Source organism: Falco naumanni, chromosome 3 (genome assembly GCF_017639655.2).
Source record: "Falco naumanni isolate bFalNau1 chromosome 3, bFalNau1.pat, whole genome shotgun sequence".
Lineage (NCBI taxonomy): Eukaryota > Metazoa > Chordata > Aves > Falconiformes > Falconidae > Falco > Falco naumanni.
The window spans coordinates 50,247,821-50,273,462 of record NC_054056.1 but is presented as its reverse complement, the minus strand read 5'-3'; the positions used below and the strand labels follow the sequence as shown (position 1 = coordinate 50,273,462).

The window sequence follows — 25,642 nt, the reverse complement described above, 5'->3', positions numbered from 1 at the left end:
CTCAGTTATGTATATACATTTCAGTCATGTGATTTCTTTGTACAATGGTATAATTGGACAGATGGAAGGCTTCTTTCAGCTGTAGTTTAGACAGATGCACGTATGTGTTCAGGGATAAGGAGGGGAGGAGATCGAACATTGCTGCTTTTCTTTTTTTCCTGGGACCTTTTGGCCAAAGCAGACAGAAGTTTGGAAAGCTTTGCTTTGAACAAGAATAATTAAATGATGGGGGAATGCCAATATAAATGTTAAGCAAATGTTTCCTGGGCAATAGCAAAATCCAGTGGTTTACTACTAAAATGAGGCAGTTTAGGCAGGAGGCATAGTATAGAGTATGGGCCCTGTTAAAGCTATTTCTGGACTGCCTAGCTTTATGGGTGAAATTAATTTGACACACAAAGAGTTGGATTAATGGAATTTTTTTGCACAGCCTGTGGAATTTATCTTGCATTACAGGAAGATGCAGAGTTAGCTTGCAGGATTTCTTTTGCAATGATACAAATTAAAAGTGTAATAAAGGGTGCTGTGGGTGTGTAGTTGCTGTATGAGGCGACCCGCATCTACATTCTTCGTTCTGTGAGGCACGGTGTCAAGGGGAGGAATCGGATCTGAAGAGAAGCTGCATTTATTTAACAGCACTGACTACAAGTTCTTCCTTCAGTGAAAGCACAAACGCTATGTGTTCTGCCTTGGGTTCGCCAATGACCACCTTGTCAGTATCCTGATGAACATTTCTGCTTTGTGATAGAAGCTAAGTTTATTTAACATGTCCCTCTGTGCTCAGTGTCTGCCAAGCATTGATTAATATGCATAAGGTTTTGGGGTGTAAAACTACTGTGTTTTCAAAGAAAAGAAACCTGGAAGTTCTCTTCTGAGTCACAGACTGGAAAATAAAATGCTTCAGAAACCATAATCGTAGAAGTGCGAAGACTGAACGCTACTCCAGCTCCCTTACTACCTCTCTTGGGGAGTTCCCAAGAATATAGAGTCTTTGTGCGCTTCCTCTTGTATTCAAAAGTGAATCAGCAATGCTCAGCCTGGTACCTCTTTGTTGCTGCTGAGTAACTGAATTGACAGTGTTGGAAACTGTCCTTCAATTTTGAAACAGCTGTTTTATTTCTGGCAATCGTTATGCATGTGTGTGCATTACGTATACATGTATCGATGTAAAAGTTGGAGAACAAAGAAATATGTTCAGAACTGTGGCATTGAATAATGGGGAAATATTCAGAAATTTTAAGAAGGTTTTTTTTTTTAGTTATTTTATATAACTAGTACCTGGAAAACAAATATTGCTTATTAAATAACATTATTAGTTGGAAGGGATTTCCTGAGACTGATTAGGTGATTTCCTAACTTCCTGACTGAAGCATGACTGCTGCCAGTGCTGGAGCATCACTTGGTTACTGAAGCCATGAACATCTAGGGCAGAGTGTCTGCTACCTGTGTTTAATCACAGTGGTGGTTGCTCCTCTGTCTTAAAGAGGAATTTTATCTGGACATCTAATCTGTGCTTCCTAAGCAACTATTTCTGGCTGCTGCTTGTTATGCTATTGTCAGTCTCCAAAGGTTTTGACTCATTTTTGTAGCTGCTGTACAGGTATCCATGCTATTAGGTCTTCTCTTAGCCTCCAAGTTACCAAACTAAACAAGTCCAGCTCCCAAACTTGTTCTCATAGATTATTTGCCCTGGGTTGTTTGTCTTAGTAGCCCTTCTGCTGGACTGTCTCTGGTTTCTCCACATCCCACTTGAACTGGAGAAGGATGAACTAGATAGCCTTACAAGTCCCAAACGGTGGAGGACAAGATACTTGGAAGTATGCCGCCTATGCGGTATCTCAGGATAGAGTTTGCCTAGTTTATGGGAGACATGCTTTTGGCTGGTATTCAGCTTGGCATTCATCATAACTCCGAGGTTCTTTTTGACAGTGCAGCTGCTCAGTCAGACGAATCCCAGCCTGTACTCATGAATGGGATTTCCAGCTGCAGAACTCTACACGTACCATGTTTCTTAAGGTTTCTTTGATCTTAAATGTTCCCAAGGGTCTGGTCAACTGAAGCTGCAACATCGGTTGTATTCCCTAAATTATCTTGTCTGTGTATTTGCCAAGGGTGTTCTATGCATCCTCATTTCTGTTATTGATGATGATGTTAATCATTGTGGGCCCTGGAATCAGTCTTTGGGGTACTGTACTGCTTACTGAACGCCAAGAGGCTGGGCTGTTGATCATTGCCCTTTGAGCCTGGCACTCCAGCTGATATTCAACTCGTTGGTCAGTCTGATGTGCTTTAAGGGAAAATACTGTTGCATTTTGGTTTTGAGATGCTTAGGAAATATAACTTACATTATTAATATAATTCCAAAGCCATGTGGCTAGTAAATGTGAATTAAATGTTAGCCTGGAAACCGACTGTCGCTGAATATGAGAGTGTCTTCAAGATTGTAATTGCTTTGTTGAACTCTTGCAGGCAGCAATGATAGTATTTGCTAAATGCCTTTTTAAAAAACCAAAAAATCTCCAAACCCCAAACTGCTACCTTTGGTAATAGTAGCAGCTACAACTTGACTTTTTAACTTGTTCATATTTGTAAATCTCAACCATGTTAAGACAGACTGCACTGTGAACTGCTTCTGGTGCAGTTCCCTGCAAATGTGGTTAGTTCATAGAAGTAAACAGAAAATAAAGCACTAAAAATCTTATTTCACAGGTACCTATTCATGTCATTTAGTATTTGGTCATGTTGTCAGTCTCCAGATACTGGAATATGACCTGGGCTTCAGGCATTACCTGAACAGCTCTGGAATGAAGTAATTTTTGTAATTGCAGAGTACCTGGAGATCTTCTTTTGTTCATGCTACCAGAGACTTTGAGGCTTTTTACTGATAAAAGATGGATAATTCATTATGAGAAGTCAGTGGAGAGATGCTTTTTCATATTCCTCACTTATGATAATGGTGCAGAGTTGTTTGCAAAATGTTTACAATGTTGATTTGATTTACAGCTTTCATACATGTCTTTTAACTGCCTGGCTTATGCAGAAAGAGGAGAAAACCATTGATGTGTAAAAAATGTATTTGCCATGACTGTGGAAAACTTTTTGCCTTCAAAAATAGGAATTATGTGGGCAAATACATAGTTTAACTTAAGCTTTCACTTTTTCCATTTAATGAGTACTGTGTGTCATCTTGTTTTAATCTTGAATTCTGAAACTTAAGAAACCTCTGAGAACATCATTAAAGCATGCTTGTGATGTGTCTGTGTCTATGGATTTGGGGGAAGAGGGGGGCAAGGGAAGGAAATTTCAAAGGAAGGAAGTGGAAGTACCTCTACAAAAACATGTCTCAAAATTCACTCCAAAGCTCTGAGTGATAAGAATATATACAGAATCCTATGTAAAAGAAGATGTGGTTTAATGACTTTAAGATTTGTATTTGGGACTGTGTTAAGGCTCTCTGTGTTTAGACCAGAAGTTTTCTGTTAGGTACCTGTAGCAGAGATTGACTGTCATGAACAATACTGAATAGTTAAAATAGTTAATTAAAGTAACTAAGTAGTATGAAAAGCACTTAAAATAAAAATTGAATAGTTTATGCTTCTGTGACATCCATGTATTTGGTATATTGTGTTGGTGGGGAAAGGGAGTGGAAATGAAGAGTTTTTCTTAAAGCAGTAAAGTTACAAAAGGGAGGTGTACCACAATGGAATAGTGCTATTACCGAGCCTATATTAAACTGTAAAATGAAGATAATTGTTCAGTTCTCTGACTTGTTTGGATGATCTACTAAGGCACTTAATAAAAGTGAGAAGAACTAGTCTGACTGTCAAACTATTATCCTAGGTCCTTCAGCTGCAGTCCGAGCTCCGATGAAGTACGAAACACAGAGACCAGGTAGCTGAATATAAATGAGCTAATGCCCTTTGTTGGTGCAATTATGAAAACAGTGGTTTTATTTTAATGATTACCAAAGCAGGTAGTTGATTATGGTTTAGGAAGAAGTAATGCAAGTTACCAAACATTTGAACCGTTGCTTTTCTTCTGTGCTCTAGTCAATTTATGTAAGAAAAGATCGTAGGAGAATATGAAGTTACAAGTATTTTCACAGAAAGACTTTCAGTCTTGAGACATAGTTTCTGTCATCCTCATTATCAGATAACATCTGATATCAATTATTTTAGCTAATGTCTTTTATAGCTGGTGAAGTTTTCAACAGAATATTTTGCAGGACGTGTGTGTGTATACATATGCAGTGAAAGTTTGACAAAACAAACGTGTAAGCCAAGGACAGTATGCGTTGTTCTTCTCAAGATGGTACTAAAACAAGAATATTTAGTTAGCAATATTAGGAAGCAAGAAGAAAATGGCCATTACTTTGTAGAGAACTTTTAACTTTTTTCTGTGTGGATCTTTCCATATTAAGTCCAAAAGACGACATGCATTTCACTGTCAGCTCGGGAACAGCCATCTCACGCTGAGAGCTATTGCACAGACACACAAATGCATGAAAACTGCATAATACACTTAAATGTTGGTAAAAAATCTGTTCATGGAGATTAATTACGTTGCACCGACTTGTATGGGTCAACCTTCTCACACTGTGCTACTGCTGCATGTCACCTCAGACAAAAAATAACAGAGATTTTTTGGCAAGACTGTGAAGTTTTGGTGGGAATGGGACACACTGTTCCCATGGCCGGAGGTGTCCCATGAGGTATTTTTTACCGCAATTAAATTGCAAGAGGTTTTCTATATAAATTAATGCTGAAACTTCGTGATTTTTTTTTTTTTTGTGTGTGTGCAGCCGTGGGGTTTGACTTTATGGTAGCGCAAGTATATTCCTAATGGAATGAATAATTAAAAACAAGCATGGAATTCCCTATCCTGAAATTTTGTTTGGATGATTGTTATTTTTTTTTTAACCATAACCTGGCATCCGAAGGGGGAAGAATATAGTAACAGTTCAGTGCTTGTGGTATTTCTACTTGTTTGCCCCAGTGTGAAGAAACGAGTGGCATTTATGACACTGAAGAAATTCATCAGTCTGTTAAAATACAGCTGTATGTAATTAGGAAGATCTGTTTCTGCACATTTTTTTTCTCACATTAAAAATATGCGTTTTAACACTCTAATGTGCTTTTTTATAATGGCCAGCACTTGAATATACTTAATGCCTCTGAGATTCTTTTCCACATACATTTAGCGAAACTCTGCAGGTGCTCCAAGTTGACCAGTAATACTTCAAAAGTGGTTTAGGCAGTGCAAAACTCAAGCTATTAAAACTTAATAAAACCTGCTCAGTGAGGAGCAGGATACAGCCATGATGGAAATACTGCTACTTCAGGGTCAGGAATATACTAACTGGTTGTGCAGCTTCTGGTCCGCCCAGACAACAAGAAGCATTTGCTATATAAGTGAAGATGATGTTTTCTTTATTAGACTGAAGGCAGTGTGATTCCTGAACTTCACGCTCCACACAAGCAGTCTCAGTATGCGATATAAGTATCAGGGGTTTAGGGGAAGGAAGAGATTGGTGGCTTGGCTATTTTTTTTTTTTTTTTCTTTTAATGAGAACTGATGGGGCCTGGAGCATGCTATGAGTATGAACTTGTTATCTTTCCTCAGTAAATTGGATCATGTTAGAAGGTCTGTTGCTTATTTGGTCCTCCTCTTGAAGACACTAATTCCTTGTGTGTGAAATTGTTATGGAAAACAGAGTCTTGGAACCTTTTTGTGAGTGACTGAAATCTTGCACATTTTTCTTATGCATTTCAGAGTGCAAATTAATTTTGCCACCCTTAAGTCTCCACTAGAAACTCCTTTAAGATCATAGAAATTATATGCAGACTGTTTAATGTGTAATATCTCTTCATGTGTATATTTTTTACTTTAGTGAAGAGAGGACTCGCAAAGGACATAACCTGTCTGAAGGATTTTATGAATGATCCCAAAAGAGAAGAACCTCTAGTTGGTATGTTTTTTTATTTTCTGAATGGTATGTCTTTGAACTTGTGACCAGATGGCTTTTGTTTTAAAATGGAAGGTGAAATTTTAGGTACAGTTTCATTTTCTGTAAATGTATTGAATAATTTATAGGATATATCTTATCTCTAACACCTTTTAAAGTTTAGTGTATTTAACTTACTTCTGTAAAGGCCACTTCTTTTATACACCTTAATTGTTAACACAGTTCATTCATGAAGGAGCAATCTTAGTAAAGAAGCTTTTCACAGAATGTTTGAGGTTGGAAGGGATCTCTGGAGGTCATCTGGTCTTAAGTCTCTGCTTAAGCAGGGTCATCCAGGGCAGGTTGCCCAGGACCATGTCCAGATGGCTTTTGAGTATCTCCAAGGTGGGAGACACCACAACTTCTCAGGGGAACCTGTGCCAGTGCTCAGTCATCCTCACAAAGGTGTTTCCTGATGTTCAGACAGCATCTCCTGTATTTCAGGTTGTGGTCATTGCCTCTTGTCCTGTCGCTGGGCGCCACTGAAAAGAGCCTGGCTCCCTCTTTTTTACACCTTCCCTTTGGTTATTTATACATGCTGATGAGATCTCCTCTGAGCCTTCTCTAGGCTAAATAGTCCCAGCTCTCTCAGCCTTTCCACATGGGAGAGATGCCCTAGTACCTTCATAATCTTCATGGCCTTTCATATGTCCGTGTCTCTTGTGCTGGAAAGCCCAGAAGTCGACACAGCACTACAGGCATGGCCCTGCTGGTGCTGAGTGCAGAGGGTGGATCATCTCCTTCAGCCTGCTGGTAACACTCCTCCTTGTGCAGCCCACAATCCCATTAGCCTTTTTGGCCACAAGGGCACATTTCTGGCTCATCTTCAGCTTGGTGTCCCCTCAGGTCCTTTCCTGCCAATCTGCTTTCCAGCTGGTCAGCCCCCATCATGTACTGGTACCTGGGCGTGCTTCTCCCCAGGGACAGGAATTTGCACTTCCTCAGGCTGAACTGCCTGAAGTTCCTGTCAGCCCAGCCCACCAGCTTGTTGGGGTCCTTCTGGATGGCAGCGCAGGCGGTTGGTGTGTCAGCCATCTTGCCCTGTTTAGTGTCATCAGCAGACTTGCTGAGAGTATGCTGTGCTCCATCATCTGATCATTAATGGAGATGTTGAACATGACTAGACCCAGTGTTGATGCGTGGGGTACACCACTACCTACTGGCCTCCAACTAGACTTCACACCGCTGCTGACTTGTCATTTGGGGATTCTTTTTGGTTTTCCATTTGGTGGGATGTGCAGGCATTTCGGTTCAGTGAGATACATTTCCTCACTATCTTTGGGAATGCTAAAAGTAGTGAGATGATTTTAAGGTTTTCGTCTTTCTGAACTGGAGCAGGCAGCCCTTAGGAGAGGATGAGCAAGGATGTTTGTTGGCAGCCTTAGTGTTCCGAGTATGTGCTGGTGACCTGGAGAAATCCGTTCCCTGATGAAGAGCTAAGTAGCATGTTTCCTATTATGGAGAGCAGAGAATTTCTCTTAGTGAATTATCTTGCTGTCACTCTACATACAGTATTAATATTAAAAAGCATAGCAGTTTATTATTATAAGCATTTTTAATAGAAAAAGGTGACTAGCAAAGTGTTGCTTTTGTGTATACTCAGTTCATCTGGTTATAGTTTATTTTCAGAACTAAGATTTAGAAGTACAATACTCTAGTGGGTCTGAGATGGAGTTGGATTTCTTCATAGCAGCCTGTGTATTTTGGATTTGTGACTAAAACAGTGTTGGTAACACCCTGGTTTTTTGGCTGCTGCTAAGCACTGCACAGCCTCAAGACTCTTTTTTTTCCCTCTGGGTCATCACCCCTCACCTCTTGAGTAGGCTTGGGGTGGGCAAGAGACTTGGGGAGGATGCAGCCGGGACAGTTGACTCAGACTGGCCAAAAGGGCATTCTGTACTGCATAATGTCAATGCTCGGCTGTCGCAGCTGGGGTAAAGAAATAAAAAAGGTGATGGTGGTGGGGAGGGAGTAAGCTTCCAAGGTAGCTGTTCAGAGACTGACTGGGTATAGGTCTGCTTGTGGGGAGGTGAGGGACTGGGTTTTGCATGTTTGGGGTTTTTTTTCTCTCTTTCCATCATCTGTTAAACTGTTTATAAGCCCATGAGTTTTCCCATTTTTGCTCTTCCTGCTGAGGGGTGTGTATGTGAGCGAGCAAGCAGCTATGTGGTGTTTGGCTGCTAGCTGGGGTCAACCCATCATCACAAATAACACAGTATTGGAAATTATGATAATGGGGAACAGCTGCTGGTTTTTCCTATTTGTTTTAAGCTGCTTCTAAAGTTGTTACATTTAAGCTCTTCAGAGTAAAACTTCTCATGCAAGGTGTAAGTCTCAAACTTAAGAGATTTCTCAATACTTCTAAGGCGTAGTCTTTCAGTCATTTCTAAGAAAAAAGGAAGAAAATTCCCATTTTCCCTCCAATAATTCTTAAAAGTTTATAGAAGAGTTTTAGATTATGAAGGAATCGATTTTGTGAAGGGATTATTGTCTTACATGTGCTTTGTGCTACGCAGACACTATCCAAAGTATGTTTGACCAAATAGTTTACATGCAGTTTATTTGCAAGGCATTTCCTATTCTCATTCTCTTACTTATATGCACTTCCCTATGAATTCTCTTACATGACTTTGTATTGAATGGTACGCTCTTTCTTAGTTTCTTGGAAATGTCCAAATGTCCGTTTCTTGGAAATGTTTTATTTTGGTGGGCTTGCAGATCTGCCAGAGACACCATTTCTCCTTTCAGAATAAAGCATTGTAAAGAGATAAATTTAACTGATGTGGATAATAAGTCCAAAGAACTGCCGAAGTGATCCTGAAGATGCATTGAAATTCTGAAAATGGAATACTTTTATTTATTCATTCTGGCTTTTCATGAGCAACATTGAAGAGAACACATTTTTTTATAGTAGTCTGTACTAAACCACAGATATTTGTAATTCTTGCTTTTACAGGTTTAGAACATGTGGTTGAAATCAGATTTGAAGGAAGAAAAGAGCCACATTATGAGTGCAAGCTGTGTGGGTTTAATACAGAGATGGCACCTATGATAGAACATCTTAGTGGATATAAACACAGAAGAGCATACATTGTGAGTAATTTTGATGCGTTTTGATCACACTTTCTCTATGATATACCCCCCTCCCCCTTTTTTTTTATTTCTATAAATACTTACATGAAGTTTGAAGTTTAAACCCCTATGTGGCAAATCGCTAATACTTTTATGGTTGACTCTGGGGGTCACATCAACATGAACAGCTATGAAGCTGTGAGCTGTTGAGGAAGTGCAGTCCAGAGATGTGTGTCTGTATCTGCTCAAGTCTGTTCCTAAGTGTTTTGATTGCTTCCAGGATCAGGTTCCTAGAACACTGTGGTCTTTCTTACTCCTCAGCATGCCCATAGTGGTGTTGGATATGGTACAGAGCATAATACCTTTTGGTAGCAAGCTTTGCATAATATCCAGTTTTTGGTTTGAAGACCACTTAAGCAACTTTGACATTAAAATTTAATTAGTTGTGTTACAGAGAAAAAACGAGCTAACAATGTTCAAAATTATGTTTACTGGTCTTTTGGAAGCTTGTCCAAAAGGTGAAATATGTCAGTTTTTTTAATATTGTGATGAATTTTAATATTGACCAATTCAAGCTGTGTTTGTCAACAGTCTAAAGAATTTCCAGATAAAATGAAGAGAAAGACAACAGATGTAAAAGAATGCAAAGTCTCATTTCTCAGACGGATAGCAGGAGAGCTAGAGAAGGCGGAAGGATTAAAAATGTATAAGGTAATTGGAAGTAAATCTGAAGTATCCAGTAATGTGTCTTTTATCTGTGCATTTATGTTTGACCTAGTAAATTTTAAAAATACTGCTAACAAAGCTTGTGAAATTTCTGTGTGTTTCTAGGAAGTGTAGTATTAAATTGAACTAAGGCTTCACTTAAAGTTGCCCTAAAAAGTCTGGGGAGAAGAACAGTAGTATTGAAATTCATCTGGAAAACCAAAGTTGTTTATTTTCAAGATGTTAATTTTTTTTAGATAAGATGTCCAATCTGAATTCAGTCATTCAGAAATTTTACTGCTTTACTTCAATGATTTTTGATTTTTGCAACTTAAATTTTCTCAAATGTAAACAGATTTTCTCCCAAATTTCATTTATATTTACAAGATGATGTATCTATAAAATTATGGACTACACTATGATGGGATAAATAAAAGTACTGGTTCCATTTCTAACTGTTGTTATGAAATTTTAATTGGAAAATCTAATGTGAATCTATTTCTGTTCCTAGATTGAAGGTTACGTAAGACTGAGTACCTCACGTAAGTTTATGAATTACTTGACTATAATAGATATGATACAAAATTGCCATTTGGCCCGATTTGAATTAGTAGTTGAACTCAAAGGGTTTGACTGATATAAAATGTTCAAGTTGTAATAGCACAAAATGTTTTCAGAGATTTCCCCAGTTTTTGTGGTTTTGAAATGAGGGAAGAAGGGAATTGCCAAACTTGCAGTGTTTCTTAGACATTTATTTGACTACTTGGTTCTTAAGTATTTAAGATAACTACAGTAATTTGCTAATCAAGGAAAGTGAAAAAGTATGGAAAAATGGTATTTGGTGGGTTTCTCTGAATAAGTTGGTAAAGCCTTCACCTCATTTCAGTCATGAAAAGCTGTACATGCTGAATCACTGGTGAAAGTGGAACTTACAGTTTTTTAGCAAGTCCATTGGAACAAGCAATGGAAAACAAACCCTCAAACAGAAAAACACCATCTTCCCCTATACAATATGTTTATGTTCTTCATTACTGTAGATGTGCTGTTGATGCTTAACGGTGCCAACCTGAAGAAATATCTACTTGCTACCTTTTGATTCTAGTACTAGTGTAAGAGGGAAGGTAGGTTTGATTGAAATGGGTGAAAGTTGCATAGATCAACAGTTTGTCAGTATGAATGGTGCTGTAGGTGCCTACCATAGCAGTGCATTTTTTTTTTTGGATTGATTATTAGTGGCTTCTGTGGGCTGTGCCTTTTAATGTTGGTCTGCAAAACAAGGTGGCAGAGACCCTTTCTGAGCTCTGTTAGTCTCTCTTGTGAAGGAGAGGGAAAGTGACCCAGTAATTTAGCTCAGTTCAGAGTAAATTGACAGCAATGCTTACTGACTTCTGTAGAACTGGGAGACAGTCTCAGATATCAAGGGGAAGATGGAGAAATTGGAGAGGATCCAGCAGAGGATTATGAAGATTCTCAGGGGTCAAGCGCCTGTACCCAGCATGAGGGTTAGAGGGAGTAAGGCTTGTTTAGAATGGGAAAGAGGAGGGTAAGGGGTGTTCTTATAACTGCCCTTCAAGCATCTGTAGGCTGCTACAAAGATGACAAAGCCAAAATTTTGGTAATTGCAGCAGTGTAACAAGAGGTGGCAGCTACAGATGGCAACTTGAGAGGCTGAACTTAGGGGAGGGGGGGAACTTCTTTCCTAGAGGGAAAACTACAACACTGGAACAGGTAACGAACACTTCATCCTTGGAGGTTTTCAAGAGGTTTTCTGGCTATACAAAACTAGAATCTTATGTTGATAGTAGTCCTGCTTCAAGTGGGAGGTTGAACTTGATGGTGGAACTGGAAGTTACTGTGTGGCCACAGAATTCTGATTTCATCAGAATTGCAGAGATGTTATGCAACAGCTTGTATGACTGGAACGCCTTATTGGGTGGATATAGGCTCCTTATGAAAGACAACAGAAGATGACAGTAGAAGTTGTGCTGGATGCAGGAGTACCTTTTCTATATAGAGCCATGGCTGGTGGTTGTTGAGATCTTATGGGTCAGGACTAGGGGGAAGGCTAAAAAGAATGACATCATGGTAGATGTCTGCCCCTCTCAGACAGGCAGTCTGTAGCAAGGCTGTCTTTATATAATGGGAAGAAATCTCCCACCTGCAGGTCCCAGTTATCTTGGGGGTACTGACTTTTGCTGGAAAAGCAGCATGGCAAGTTGCAAATAATCCAAAAGTGAGTCGAGGGTAGTTCTTCATGCAGGTGCCAGATGAGTCAACAAGAGGAGGTGTTTTACAAAGAAGAAGAAGAGTCAGGAATGTGATGGTCAACGGGAGCCGCAATTGGAGTCATCATGAGATGATACAGATTAAAACCCTTTGGGGAATGAGGAAGTTACATATCAGACCAATGACTTTGGGCTTCAGGAGAACAGACCTCAGCTTCTTCAGAAAACTAGTAGTCAGGATCCCTTGAGAGGTTGCTTTGAAAGGAAAAGAAGCCCAAAAGAGTTAATCAGTCTTCAAGGAAAACCTCAAAGAGCAGAAACGATCCATTTTGCTGTCCAGAAATAACAGGCAAGCATAGCAAGTGGCTACTCTGTTTGAGCGGGGAGCTCCTGGCTGAACTTAGGTGCTAAAAAGGTGCACAGAGAACAGGAGAGGCAAGATGCCAAGAAGAGGTGTATAACAACTGCAGATGCATAAGAACTGCAGATATATTTGGGGTGAAATTAAGAAGGCAAAGCTTGTCTGAAGGTGAAAGGACTATGAAGGATAACAGGAAGGCTTCTGCAGGTATGACAGCAGCAAAAGAAGGTGTGGGCCCACTGCTGAGCAAGTAGCCTGGTGATGAAGGACCTGGAAGAGGCTGAAACGCTTCTAGCTTTCTTTGCCTTAGTTTTTACTGAGGCGGTCTGGTCTCAGATATTTGTGTGTAGTTATAAAGCTTAGGAGAGAATGGCATTACCCACTGGAGAGAAGGGTTAGTTCAAGGAAGATCAAATTGAGCACGTGCAAGGCCATAAGACAAAAAGGGATGCTTCTGGTATTGAGGGAGCTGTCTTCTCCTTCAGAAGTCTTTGAAAGGTCATGGTGACCAGAGTAGTTCCTTGGATACCTGAAAAAAAAACCCAAATGTGTTTATCTTTGAAAGTAATGGCTACAGCCTGTCCCAGACTTATAAAAAATTATGGAGCAAGTCCTTGTGGCATTTACTGGCATGTGAAGGTCAAGAAAGGTGACTGGGACTAGCCAGTGGATTTACCAAGGACAAATTGGGTTTGACCAGCCTGATTGCATTTTGCAGTGACATAAGCTGGCTCTGTGGACAGGGGAAGAAGGACAGATGTCATTTTAGCTTTAGCAAATCTTTCAGCACAGTCTCCTATGTTATACCTCATCTCCTCAGTTTGGCTAGGTCTAGATCAGGGGTCCTCAAACTGTTTAACCAGGGGGCCGGCGCACGGATGCAGTGGCAGGCAGCCATCTGCGGCTGCTTGGTTCCCCCCCCAACCCCCGGCGGGGGGGTCTGTAAATACCGGGGGCCGGAATGAGGACCCTGGGGGGCCGTAGTTTGAGGACCCCTGGTCTATAGGGTGGATGAACGCTGGCTGAACTGTTAGGCTCAAAGAATAGTTGTCGGTGATTTTAAGTGTGTTGGTCAGCCACTAGTGGCATTCCTCAGTGGTTTCTGCTGGGGACAGCACTGTTTATCATGTTCATTCATGACTTGGAAAATGGGATAGAATACACCACTGTCAAATCTGACATTTCTGTCAAATTGAGGGAACGCCTGGTATGTGGTAGAGCAAGACTGCCATTTAGAGGGATCTCCACAAGCTGATGAAATGGGCTGTCAGAAGCGTGAAGTGCAGCAAAGCTACATGTGAAATCTTACACCTGGGGTGGAGCAGCACCCGGCTGGACACAGGCTGGATGCTGTTGGGCTAGGGAGCCGATAATACGAGCCTGCAGGCTTTGATATACAACAGTATGAACATGCTGAATGCGCTTGATGTCATGAAGGCTAACACCGTACTGAACTACATTAGTGGACGTGTAGCCAGCAGATTAGGGAAATGCTTGTTTCTTTCTGTTAAAGACTCATTAAGTTGCTTCTGGAATATTGTGTCCTGTGTCTATGAGAAATTTTGGTGAACTTTGTCAGAGTGAGCAGAACTTCAGTCACTAGCTTGAGTAGGGTGAAGTTTTCAGCCGCTGAGTAGTACCCCTTGTCTCCACCTATCTTCTTTTCAAACAGGGAGGATTTTGGAGGCTTACTGGAAAGATGGCACAAATTGGGTAATTCAAGGAAAATTATTCTAATTACCAGTGTCCTCATCTTATATTAAATTGTTTGGTTTCTGGTACTTACCACCTCTGTGGTACTTTTACCTCCCAGGCTGCCCTAGATGACCTCCAGAGGTCCCTTCCAACGTAAACTTTTTTATGATTCTGTGATTCTGCCTGCAGAGGTCCCTCCTATCCTACATTTTCATGGTTCTTATCTTTCATGGTTGGATATCTTCTGTGAAATGGTAGCAGTCCTTTTTTTTCTTGACATTTGGAAAACTTTGGGACTTACAGTGCAGCGTCTTGTTGCAACTCATCAGCATGTGTTCAGCACTGGGTGGTTAAAACAGTAACACAAGTCTTTCCGCCCCATATTGTAGGGGCAAAGATGTCATTTATCCTGAGTATTATTACTTGTCCTGTTGCTTAGAGTGGAACACCTGTGCTGGTAAATGCTTAAGTCAAGAGATAGTAAGTTATGTACCATGCAGCAGCCGATTCTTTGAAGCATAGCTACTGTCTTCAGCTGCCTTGTGGTACTTGAGCCTTCCCTCCCTGCTCATGCTTATGCGTTATACTGGCAAGCGAGATGATGTTCTAATCCCCATAACTTCTTTTTGGAGACTGAACTATTACATGTGCAGCTTTTGAGGTTCACTGGTATGTTCACAGAAAAAAACCCAAACAAACCTTTTCACTTTTTGCACACAGGAGGCATGCCCACCTTAGCTCAATCCGTACTGACTTCTTGCTTGTGTGGGATTCACCTGCCTGAACATGGATGCTGTAGGGTACCCTGCGAATTGGTTAGGGCACAAGCCTCCCATAGACCTTTCATCAAGGATGCCTGGTGGTTGCTAAAATGGCATGTGCCTAGGTTTGGGCTGCTAAATCCTGCCCTTTAAAGAAGCTGCAGCCACTTCAGGGCCTGTAACTGTTCTGTTTGTGTGATGCTTCTGTTGCAGCAATACGGTGGAAACCCTGTGAAGTTGCTAATAATTCTTTTTACTTTTCTAGCCTCATCAAAGAAGAAAGCAAGGTGAGAGTACTAACCCCACAGGGGAATCAGAAGAGATTTTTTTTTTTTAGATCTCTTTACTTAATAAATAGATTTACTTTTCTGTAACAAACATCATAATGTATAGGGAAAGTATTTTCTTTCCACTGTACTTTGTCTAAATTGTTCCTTTTGGTCTGTAAGGAAATAGTAGCTACGGCTGAGGAAATACTATACTGGTTACGCAGTTAGATAGCAGTCTGATATACATGGAGAAATTGCAATTCAAATTTTAAGCTGTTACCACTTTAATTTAGGATGCCATTGGCTGAGTAAATTGTATAAAAGGCACCGCTGTTCATACAGGAGGATAAAACCCCCATTACTTTGGTCATCTTCTTTAGCTGATCTGTAAAGGAGATCATCAGTACTACTGATCTCTTTGAGAACATTTAAGAAACAATGGTATTTTAAATATACCATAGAAAAAGATATCCTGTATTGGTAAGTGATAGAGATTTGGAAATTGAAATTATTTTAGTCTAGTTGCTATGAGTAAACCTCACTTTTTAGTAATCTTTAGAATGTATTTTAATATTGTCATTTTCTTTCTAAGGTGGGAAGATGATTATAAGCATGAGGTATGTAGAGGTAGTAATTCTGCAAGTGTCTTATGCTGTAGCAGTTTCCTTATGCTTTCTTTTAATTTTGCTGAAAAAAACTTCTGCTCTTTTGGCTTCATCTGCTATTTTATTAATATTGCAGAAGCAAAATAATTGACCTAATGACCAGAGTTTTGTGTTCATCACAGCAGAGGGGAAATGGATACAGAGGGGAAATACCACCTTAGCTCTCATAATTCCTGTTCAAAGACACTGAAGAGTCTCAGATCCAGTGTCTGCAGGCCAGGTCTCCCAACCTGTGCTGTAGTCTCCACTTCTCTGTTTTGCCCCTCTTCAGATCTGAGGTATTCTATACTGAAGGTTTGGTTTGAAACTTCAGATAAATCTAAAGATTTGTAATCCTGTTTGCTAACTCAGAGGTGAAACTCAAACTGATCTCTCAGTGTCTGTCCTGAATAGCACTGGGCACAAACACTGAGAGCGGCCTCCTTTTTATCTTAGTGGCGGATGTTGTTTTGTAATCTGATGTATTCTGTGGTGATGTCTTGCTCTTTTAGGCCTCAGGCTGTTCAGGTGCTATGCTAGATGCAGCTGGGCACTTGACTTTTTTTTAAACGTGAGGTTGGGCCTGAGTGAGGATAGCTATTGTAGGTATGTAGTGTAGACGTGAAATGTGTTCCTCTTGATACTGGAAGTAATGCAGTTACTTTTGTAGTAGCTGCTACCTAATTGCTATTGAGGCTCTAATGTTACCTGTTTATGGCTGCGACCAAAAATTGCTTTCTTTTCTTTGTGTTCACTTTTGTTGGATAAAAGATTAAAAGGTCTTGTTTTGTACAATGTGATGTGACAAATACCGTAATATTCAGTCTTTTAATTTTTCTTCCCCATTCTACAATCACACAGAATGATCCAGTTCGGAAACAGAAAGCTCTAGAGTTCTTGGTATGTATGTAAGATAATTGTGGTAAGAGGGATGCAATTTCACCGGTATGATGCAATGAATATTGTGAAGCAGCCTTTGATTACTGATCAAACTCATTTGACCACAACTTTAATTTCCAAGTTCTATTTTAATGGACTCTGCTCTTTGAAAAGCTAGTGCAGCTGTAGCAGAATGTTAGCTGAGAACAACTTGCTGGCTTAAATGTGAGCTCTCTACCTGTTCTCTGGATCGTTCTTCCCTTTGCAGAGGAACCACTCTGATGAGCAGTGTTAGGATGTTGCTCAGGTGCTGTTGTCTGACTGTATCTAATGGGCTGGTTGATAATGCTGAATGAGAGGAGCCAGTCCAGTCTTGCTGCCTGTGATGCTGTGGCTAGTCCTGCTGCCACAGAACCGGACAGCCAAGCAAAACCGGGTGACACTAGAGCACAACGGCTGGTGTGGAGTGGGGAAATCTTTATCAGTTCAGTTGCTGTTAGCAGTGGCATAGTAAGCCTCTCTGCCTTTTGGGTTTATGCTGTGAAAATACCTGACCGTTTATATTCACTATGTTACTGAAAGAAAGTCATGTTCTGCACCTAAGGTAATTACAGAATTTCATTTGAGTCCGAATTGTGCTTATACACTGAAATCACAAGTAGAATGTTTCGAGATGTGTGCTTCATTTCTTTTAAGCTGTGGTTACTTGTGACTTTAGGAAGAGGGAGAGAGAAAGCAAGTCTGGGGATAATCAGTAAACTACCAGAAGTACTTGGTAGACAGTTAATTGATCTTTATATACAGGAATCACAGTTATTCCTTACGTCAGACTGCCCATGTTCTTTTAATTTACTGCAATCACTTTATATACTTCCTAATCAGTCTCTTTAGACATTAAAAAGACAGATAGCCAAAATTGATCTGTGCTTTATAGAATTATATCAGTATCTTTTGGTATCTCTTATTCCCAAAGTTACACATAGGAAAATTATAATGGAGACTCATCTTTTTGAATCAAAGGCATCCGATGGTGCTGAAGCTTACTTCTAATTCAATTTTCTACACAGACAACATAAATTTAAGACTTGTGCCCTTCTTCACCCTCAAGAAAATGTTCATGATTGACAGTAGGGGAGTGGCACCGGCATTGAGGTTTATATTTACCCTTTATCAGGCCATAATTATGTTCACAATTTTATTTTTTCATACATATGTGTGTGATATATGTATATTATATATGTCTTATGTATCAGCTAATAGTATAAGCTTGGTTATAGCTAAATCAAAGTATAACTTTGATCTGTTCATTATATGACCCTTTGCCTTCCTAATGACCAATTCTAACAATGGTTTTCAACAGGAGACTTTTCACATCACCTCAGACTCAGAAGCAACACTTGTTGTTCATATTACGCAGGAACTCACAGAAGCTTTGAAGGCCTTTTGTGAAAAGAAAGCAGCAGTAAGTAACTTAACCTTGACCAGAGCTGTTTTACCATTGGGAGAAAAGTAGTGGTGGAGCTCATTGTGTTAACACTCTGATGAAGTGTAACAGTTCAGGCATAGGTCAGAAACCCCCACTTAAATAGATATATATATATATATTCTTTTTTTTTTTTTTTTTTACAATTTCTAAGTACCAAATACATTAATTACATGGCACATTTCTGTCAGTTTTCCATCATCTTCTGTCTGTTTTGGTTTTCTTTTGCATACATTCTCCCCCTGGTTTGGGCACCATTTTGCTTCATGATGTCTGTCTGGTTGTCATCTTTCCTTTGCAGTTCATCCCTTGCTTCATAGCTTTTCCTCTAAGGTTAATCAGGCTTTATATGCTGCCCAAATGTGTCACTTCATCCTTTTGTGGGCATGTGGATAAGTCTGTCTTTCCTGGTGACTTGTAGCTCTGCTCCTAGTTGAGAGCTTTAATCTGTTAAAACTAAGGTAGGCAAGATGTTCCTGTCTTTCTGTTGGTCCTTACACACCTCCATAGCTTCTTTGCATAAAAATTGTATACCTGTAGAAAAAAGGGTCTGAAGAAGGACCAGAATCTGCACAAAAATGACTCATCACCTCTGGCAGCTAGTGGTTCACAAAATTCAGCGTGTGTTCTTCAGTCTGATTTTTAAGACTTGATATTTCATACTTTTTTTTTTTTTTAGGCATTAGTAATATATTCCATGTCAGCTGAGCTATAGTAACTGTCTTTGTGCAGATGTCACAACCACCAGTTTTTTGAGAGATACACTTTAAAAAACTTCATGTATTTGAATATAATACAGTTCTTGTGAGCTAGTTAAAAATCATTGCCATAGATTGATCTCAGGCAGTAGCTGAGCCTTCCATTCTGCATTCCCCAGCTAGAGACAGGATTTGCATATGTTCCAGTTTTATTTTGTAGCCAGGTGATGTTGAGGGATATGGGGCAATAAAGTGAAGAAATTTGAAACAGGTGATGTTGTCTTCCCCAGACACCTCATCCTACTCTAAGACACATACCTCTTCCAAACAATAGTTTTGAAAATTGTGGTTTAATGTGGTAATTGTGAACAACAGAACAACACGTCATTCATACAGAGTTTGCTGTCACCTAGAGTTGTACTCTGCTAACTTTCCATGGGCAGCTTGCTATTTTTTTTTAAATGCTCAAGGTCTGAGTTTAAAAACAGACATTCTGACCTTTTGCTTTACCCAGGTTAATTATACTAACAGTCTGAGGCCACTGATGTCAATATCTCAAGATGAATTTCCAGGAAAGAAAAGCATCCCAAAACACTATAAGCCATATGGAAAATCCAAAGGTAATTTAGATATTTTGCTCTGCTAGTTTAAGTCTTCTCTAAACACTGAACAGATTGCAAAAAATTACCAAAAATTACGAAAGCCAGCCATAGTGCTTCTTTGCTAGAGTACTGCATGTCTTTCTCTGCTGTCTGTCAGTTCAGAATATCCTTTTCTGATGCGTTAATGACTTCAACCTTCACTGTCTAAGAACACTTCTTTCTCTCTAAATGGTATTACAGCAGTAAAGGTGATTGGAAATCCAAGTGGTAACCTCTCCTAACCTATTTAACATCAGGATTTTTGGGTAAAATGGTGCTGGACTCAGGTAGGACATAAACGCAGGAAATGGGAAAAGAACAGGAAAAGAACACTTGATAAAACCTCTAAATAGTTGTGTTTTCAGTTGATATTTTAATATTTTGCTAACATGTAGTGCCCTGTATTCATTTATTTATTTATTCAGGAAATTCTAATTGGAATCAAGGTATTTTGTCTCATTATGAAGAGTGTTCTGCAGATGCTTCTTTTGCTCCTGCTAACTCATACAGTTACCAAACAGATGATGGACCATCTTCCTATCATCTGAGATCTAATGATTTTGCAATGATGTCTGCACTCAGGGACTCTTTTGCTTGTCAGACTGGAAGTCCTGCCAGTGGTATCAGTGAATGGCTGAGACAGTTCAGCCGATCTGCTTCTGGCAGCAATTCAGCTGGTGGGCCCTCTTCCTATGAGGTCAGTCCAGTGAGTGAGTACCCAGCAGAATATATGTCCAGTGATGTGCGAGGAAGTAAGATCCCTGATAACAGAATCTCATATGGCAAGAAAAGTACAAAATGGAGGAACCGACAAGCATGTACAAAAGCAAGGAGTGTAAGTGATGAAGGATTACCTTATCCCAATTCTTCTGCCTCATATCCTTCATTTGGAAGATATTCCACAAACTATTCTTTGCAAAGCTATTCCTCTTACGAGAATGATGAGTCTGTGAGTACTCGTACATCTTCTGCAAATTCTGCTATTTCGGGAAGAGGTGGCACCAGGTGGAACGAGGACTCTAGGTGGAACGAGGACTCTAGGTGGAACGAGGACTCTAGGTGGAACGAGGACTCTAGGTGGAACGAGGACTCTAGGTGGAACGAGGACTCTAGGTGGAACCAGGAGAGTAGATGGAACCAGGAGACTAGGTGTCAAGGATTCGAGCATCAGAAGTCAGGCTACAAGACTGATTGGAGTTCGCATCGGTACTCATTTTCTGGCAGTGGTTCATACAGAGATTACCAGCAATTCAGAAGCTCAGATAAGATGTTTGATGAAGATGCTGTTGGTCTTACTCCCAACATTTTGAATACACTACAAGGAAATGATATACCTACAATGACCAGGATGCTCAAACAGTTGGCTCCATGTTATCCAGCACTTCAAAGTAAGATGGTGATTAGTTCTCATGTAAAATGAGTTACATCAACATAGTTGCTTTAATATAAGCAGGAGATGGTGTGTTGCAGAGATAGTATGCTCCATTCAGAGGAGTTGAGTTCATTTTGCTCAACATCTGTATCAGTTGAACAAGCCTCTCTGAGGAGACTTTGCCTCTTGACAACTAAATAGAGCTGTGAGTGGGAGGAAATCTTGATAGCACAAAAATTTCCTCAATTGAAAGGTTTGTCTTAGCTCATCTTGCTGACTAGCATCTTATATCATAGTCAGAGTTCATACTGTTGGGGTGGCAACTATGGGAAGGGAATGTATGTGCATAAAGAAAAAAATATTGGAATCCATGCAGAACCAAATTTGGATGGCATTATAATAGATAAAATACTCCAAATAGATCAAACATATTGGAATAACAAAAGAGAAATGTTATCAAAGAGCTGGTTTGTATGTGACATCTTCAAAATAAAAGATTCTCCTTTGGAAATAGATTGTAAGAGGAATTTAAAGGAAGGTGAGCATATGCTACTGTATAGCTCTTGTTGAGCTTTGGACAAATGTGAAACTATGCTTATGGTACCAGAATTAGTTAATTAGGTAGATAGTTAATAGTATCATTTTAACATTCTCTCTGCTGTATTGTGTGAAATAACATGAAATAGAAGTAACTTTAAACGTTTTTATCTCCCCTTTCTAGAACTAAATATTCAGACATTAGTCAATGTGCTAGTAGAAACTAGAGGAAAAGATTAAGGAGCAACAACAGCTGAACTGGAAACAGATGAACAGATTCGAGAACCTCCATCTCTTGGCTTTCAGGAAAGAGGCTGCGTTTAATTCTGTGTTTGACTGGTTTTGGAAGGGGAAAGGGAGGTAGGGTTTAATTTTTTAACATGTGAGATATAGCTGGAACACAAACTTGCACATAATGGAGATGAACGTACTATTTTGTTTAGGCTTTTTTAATGTATTTGTTATATCTTAGTATATTACAGAAAAAATCTTTTGTTATTTTTTGAAAATTTGTTAAAGTTATTCTGTCAGCAAAAAGTTAATAACCCTTTTAACACCCTTCCCAACTCAGAAAACAGGAAACGTTTACTTTTATGTTATCTACTTAGGGAGAATATTCACTGAAAATACAGATCCGTTGTACGAAAATACAAGTTTACTTTTCACACAAATGTAAGGCCAGTTCAGTTAATTTGAGGCTTTATAATTAGCATATTTTTAGAAATGGGTTCACTACATTTCTGTTTAGACAAAGAAAGGAGAATGTCACAGCAAAGGTATTCTCTGTCTTAATGTGATGCTATATGAGGAAAATGTAATCTGTTCTAGGGGGCTGGTACATAATGAGGCTTATTTCATTTTTGCAGCGTAAAAAGAGACATGAAATATATGCAGATTTTTTTATCATGTTGTTCAGAATGAAATGGTTATAAATCAACTTAAAAACTCATTGATGGATTGATCCATACTAAAATAAAAATTTTCGGTTCTTTCTACTGGCAAAAGCGCACTAAGAAATAGTAGAACCTATAAGGCAATCAGATAAAATAATAGGGAAAAATAAATCATTAGATGTCTGTGTTACATAATCAAATCTAGCTTACATGGAGCTAAAGAAAAGAAGTGAGATCGTTTATTCCACAGTGTCCATTTTCCTTTCCACTGCTGAGTTGTGGACTATTATTTTTCTTCTCATTCATACCTGAAATATTTCTCTGTCTTTGTGCATTAAATATTTGTGCTAAACCAGGGTTAGTCTTCATGAGTTGTCATAATATCTTTTTGCATTCACTAAAATAACTTTTTGGATCTTGTCTTGTAAATGTCAACAAAAAGGCAACGAAGTAATCTATTACAATCATAGAAACTAGATTTCCTAAAGTTATCCTTCTGTAATTGTTTTACTTGTGCATCAGAGAAGATCCACTTCCCTTTTTCAGTCTTGTTCACTACTTACTTTTCTCCTTCTCATACTTACTAAAGGGTTTAAGTAGTTTCTAATGGCATGCACTTAGTAGTTGTGCCGTGTTTATCCATTGAATTAAATAGTAAACCACCTTGCTTAAAAGGGAGGAATACTATTTTCTACCACAGGTGTCTGCCAGAGCTTTGATTTAAAACTGTAGGACAGATCAGTTGTTATCTACATATAAAAATTATCAGAAATTATTTACATGAATGTTACTACCATAGGGTTTTTTCCACAGAAAGTGTAGTGCAACTAAAATTCTGAAACTGTAGAAAAAATTATGCTAGAAAATGTTACTGCTACAACTCTTGTCAATTCACATTCAGACCTTTTCCTCTGAGGTTGTTGCAGATCTCACTCCCTTTGGGATTTTCCTGCCATTACTGTATACCCCAGTGGCATACAGCAACTGGATGGTCCCTGCCCACATTAGATGCTCTTTCCACCTACACATTCCCTTCTTATTTTTTGTTCTGAGGAACAGTTCCTGTACCTGCTTGTTGTTGTGCAAGGTCCTGCACTGGAGAAACGGTTCTTGCGTTTTGAAACGGAGTTGCAGTAGTGACCGAGACAGTAAGTGCTTTTCAGCAGTGATTTGCTAAAGGTTTCCTGAGCTGTAGTAATTTGGTCCTGTAAATGCCCACCACTTCAATTTTCATTTCTTACCAAAACTGGTAAAATTCTTGAGGTGATTATCTGTTGGTTCTTATACAGAAGGACTATCACGTAGGGAATTCTGCGTAAGCTGGTGGTGTCTTGTAACATGCACTCCAAGCCTGCCTTGTCACTTCTGTGCAATTACTGCCAGCAGCATGGTGTTCTCAGTGTCTATCACTTGACTGAGCCAGTTTCATCTGCATCACTGCTTTCTCCTTAATTCTCTTTTTATCTTTCTTCTTTCCAAAGATCTTCCTAGTTTTGGAAATTAAGGGCTTCGCTGTGTGATTTCTGTACTGATGCTGGCCTGGGGTCTGCCACTTGGCACTCCCAGGTTTGACAGATTTTGGGCTATAGCTGTCACCTCCACAACTGGTTTCATAGACTTCTTTTTTTCAAAGCAAACAAGTATAGCTGACTTACGTCAAACAAGTTGCATCTTTTTTATCACAGGGACACGTTTCTTCATGGAGTGCAATTTCGTAGAATCATAGAATGGGTTGGAAGGGACCTTTAAAGGTCATCTAGTCCAATCCACCCTGCAATGAGCAGGGCCATCTTCAGCTAGATCAGGTTGCTCAGAGCCCCATCCAGCCTGACCTTGGATGTTTCCAGGGATGGGGCATCCACAGCGTCTCTGGGCAACCTGTGCCAGTGTTTCACCACCCTGATTGTAAAAAATTTCTTACTTATATCTAGTCTAAATCTGCCCCCTTTTAGTTTAAAACCATTACCCCTTGTCCTATACCCTACAGGCCCTGCTAAAAAGTCTGTCTGTCCCCATCTTTCCTATAAACCCCCTTTAAGTACTGGAAGGCCACAATCAGGTCTCCCTGGAGCCTTCTGCAGGCTGAACAACCCAAGCTCTCTCAGCCTTCCCTCACAGGAGAGGTGTTTGATCCCTCTGATAGTCTTTGTGGCCCCCCCTCTGGACCTGCTCCAACAGGTCCATGTCTTTCCTGTGCTGAGGGCTCCAGAGCTGGATGCAGTGCTCCAGGTGGGGCCTCACAAGAGCAGAGGGGCAGAATCACCTCCCTCGACCTGCTGACCACGCTGCTTTTGATGCAGCCCGGGGTACATCTGGCCTTCTGGGCCACGAGTGTACATTGCTGGCTTATGTCCAGCTTTTCATCCACCACTACCCCTGTGATACCTACCGATTTCCTAGTATTCAAATGAAGGGCAAAAAGAAACGGACAGAAACATCTTCAGGTTGTAACTCTGCAAAGGGATCGTTTACCCCATGACAGGGGTTACGAATGCTTTTCCTTTTTTCCGGGGCTGTGCAGTGTAGGACAGTGAGCACTAAGCATTGCTGCCTCGTTTGGAGGGCGTCTGTGATGCCTTCCTTTCCTCTGTAGGGCCAGATACTCAGACTGTTTTCTTTCACACGATCCACCTTGAGGATCTGTCTGCCCGTTGCACTTCTTTTTCTCTAGCCAACAGCTCATCCTACAGACATGACTTCTGAGAGACGGTGACTTTGGATTCTGTCTTACTTGTTCTCATTCAGTTCAACCCTGCCACCTTTTAAGGGGGATTCAAATGACACTAGGAAAAGGAAAGCATAAATCCAGGCTTCTAGCCTTTCTGGCACCTGACCAGCCATGTCCACAAAGGCACCAGGTAAGAAAACCTCATGGAAAAAAAAGTAAAATGTGCCTTGAAAATTCTGGCATCCTGCCAGTTACTTCTTCAACAGGTTAGCACAAGCTGAGACCTCCTGTTGCTTCTGTTTTCCTGCATTGGCCAATTTCCTTCAATGAACTTCTGGCTCCTTCTTACTCCCAGGAAACCCCTTTGCCTTATGTTGTGCCCATGCAGTACAGAACTGGGCCAGAATGAGTCCTCTGCTTGTTTGGGTTCTTCTAGACTCTGGTCCTTCTTCAAGAACAGACCTTCACAAAGTAGGCGTTGATAGCCTGCAGAGCAGCATCACTTTAAATGCACTAATACAGCTACACCACAAGCTCTGGCACCGAGGCGAGAGTTCTGAGGCTGCACCAGAGCCTTTTGAACCAATTTCACATTTCCTTAAAAAGCCACTGATAAAAATCCAGACTAGAACATGCTTTTTGGGGTAAATGGTCTGCTTTCCAGTCAGTTTGTTGGTCTGTGGTGTCCCTGCTTTTACACCTTCAGAAGCATCCGTTTCCCACTGAGACAAGAGC

At 40.1% G+C, this 25,642-nt stretch overlaps 1 protein-coding gene across 4 annotated transcripts in view; it reads left to right on the top strand.

Moving 5' to 3' along the window:
• LOC121084670 overlaps positions 1 to 22,337 on the top strand; it is a 32,704-nt gene extending 10,367 nt beyond the window's left edge. Inside the window, exons 5-17 of one of the 4 annotated variants that reach the window (XM_040586465.1) lie at positions 3,841 to 3,891; positions 5,891 to 5,968; positions 8,961 to 9,097; positions 9,668 to 9,787; positions 10,293 to 10,323; positions 15,089 to 15,110; positions 15,685 to 15,709; positions 16,598 to 16,636; positions 17,976 to 18,077; positions 19,311 to 19,416; positions 19,863 to 20,442; positions 20,497 to 20,825; positions 21,531 to 22,337. In XM_040586465.1, coding sequence (XP_040442399.1) covers positions 3,841 to 3,891; positions 5,891 to 5,968; positions 8,961 to 9,097; positions 9,668 to 9,787; positions 10,293 to 10,323; positions 15,089 to 15,110; positions 15,685 to 15,709; positions 16,598 to 16,636; positions 17,976 to 18,077; positions 19,311 to 19,416; positions 19,863 to 20,442; positions 20,497 to 20,825; positions 21,531 to 21,586 — 1,676 coding nt within the window. In that variant the 3' untranslated portion in view covers positions 21,587 to 22,337. Of the gene's footprint in view, positions 1 to 3,840; positions 3,892 to 5,890; positions 5,969 to 8,960; positions 9,098 to 9,667; positions 9,788 to 10,292; positions 10,324 to 15,088; positions 15,111 to 15,684; positions 15,710 to 16,597; positions 16,637 to 17,975; positions 18,078 to 19,310; positions 19,417 to 19,862; positions 20,826 to 21,530 lie in introns of all 4 variants that reach the window. The other 3 variants (XM_040586462.1, XM_040586461.1, XM_040586464.1) reach the window with 3 other exon arrangements.
• The last annotated feature ends 3,305 nt before the right edge of the window (positions 22,338 to 25,642 follow it).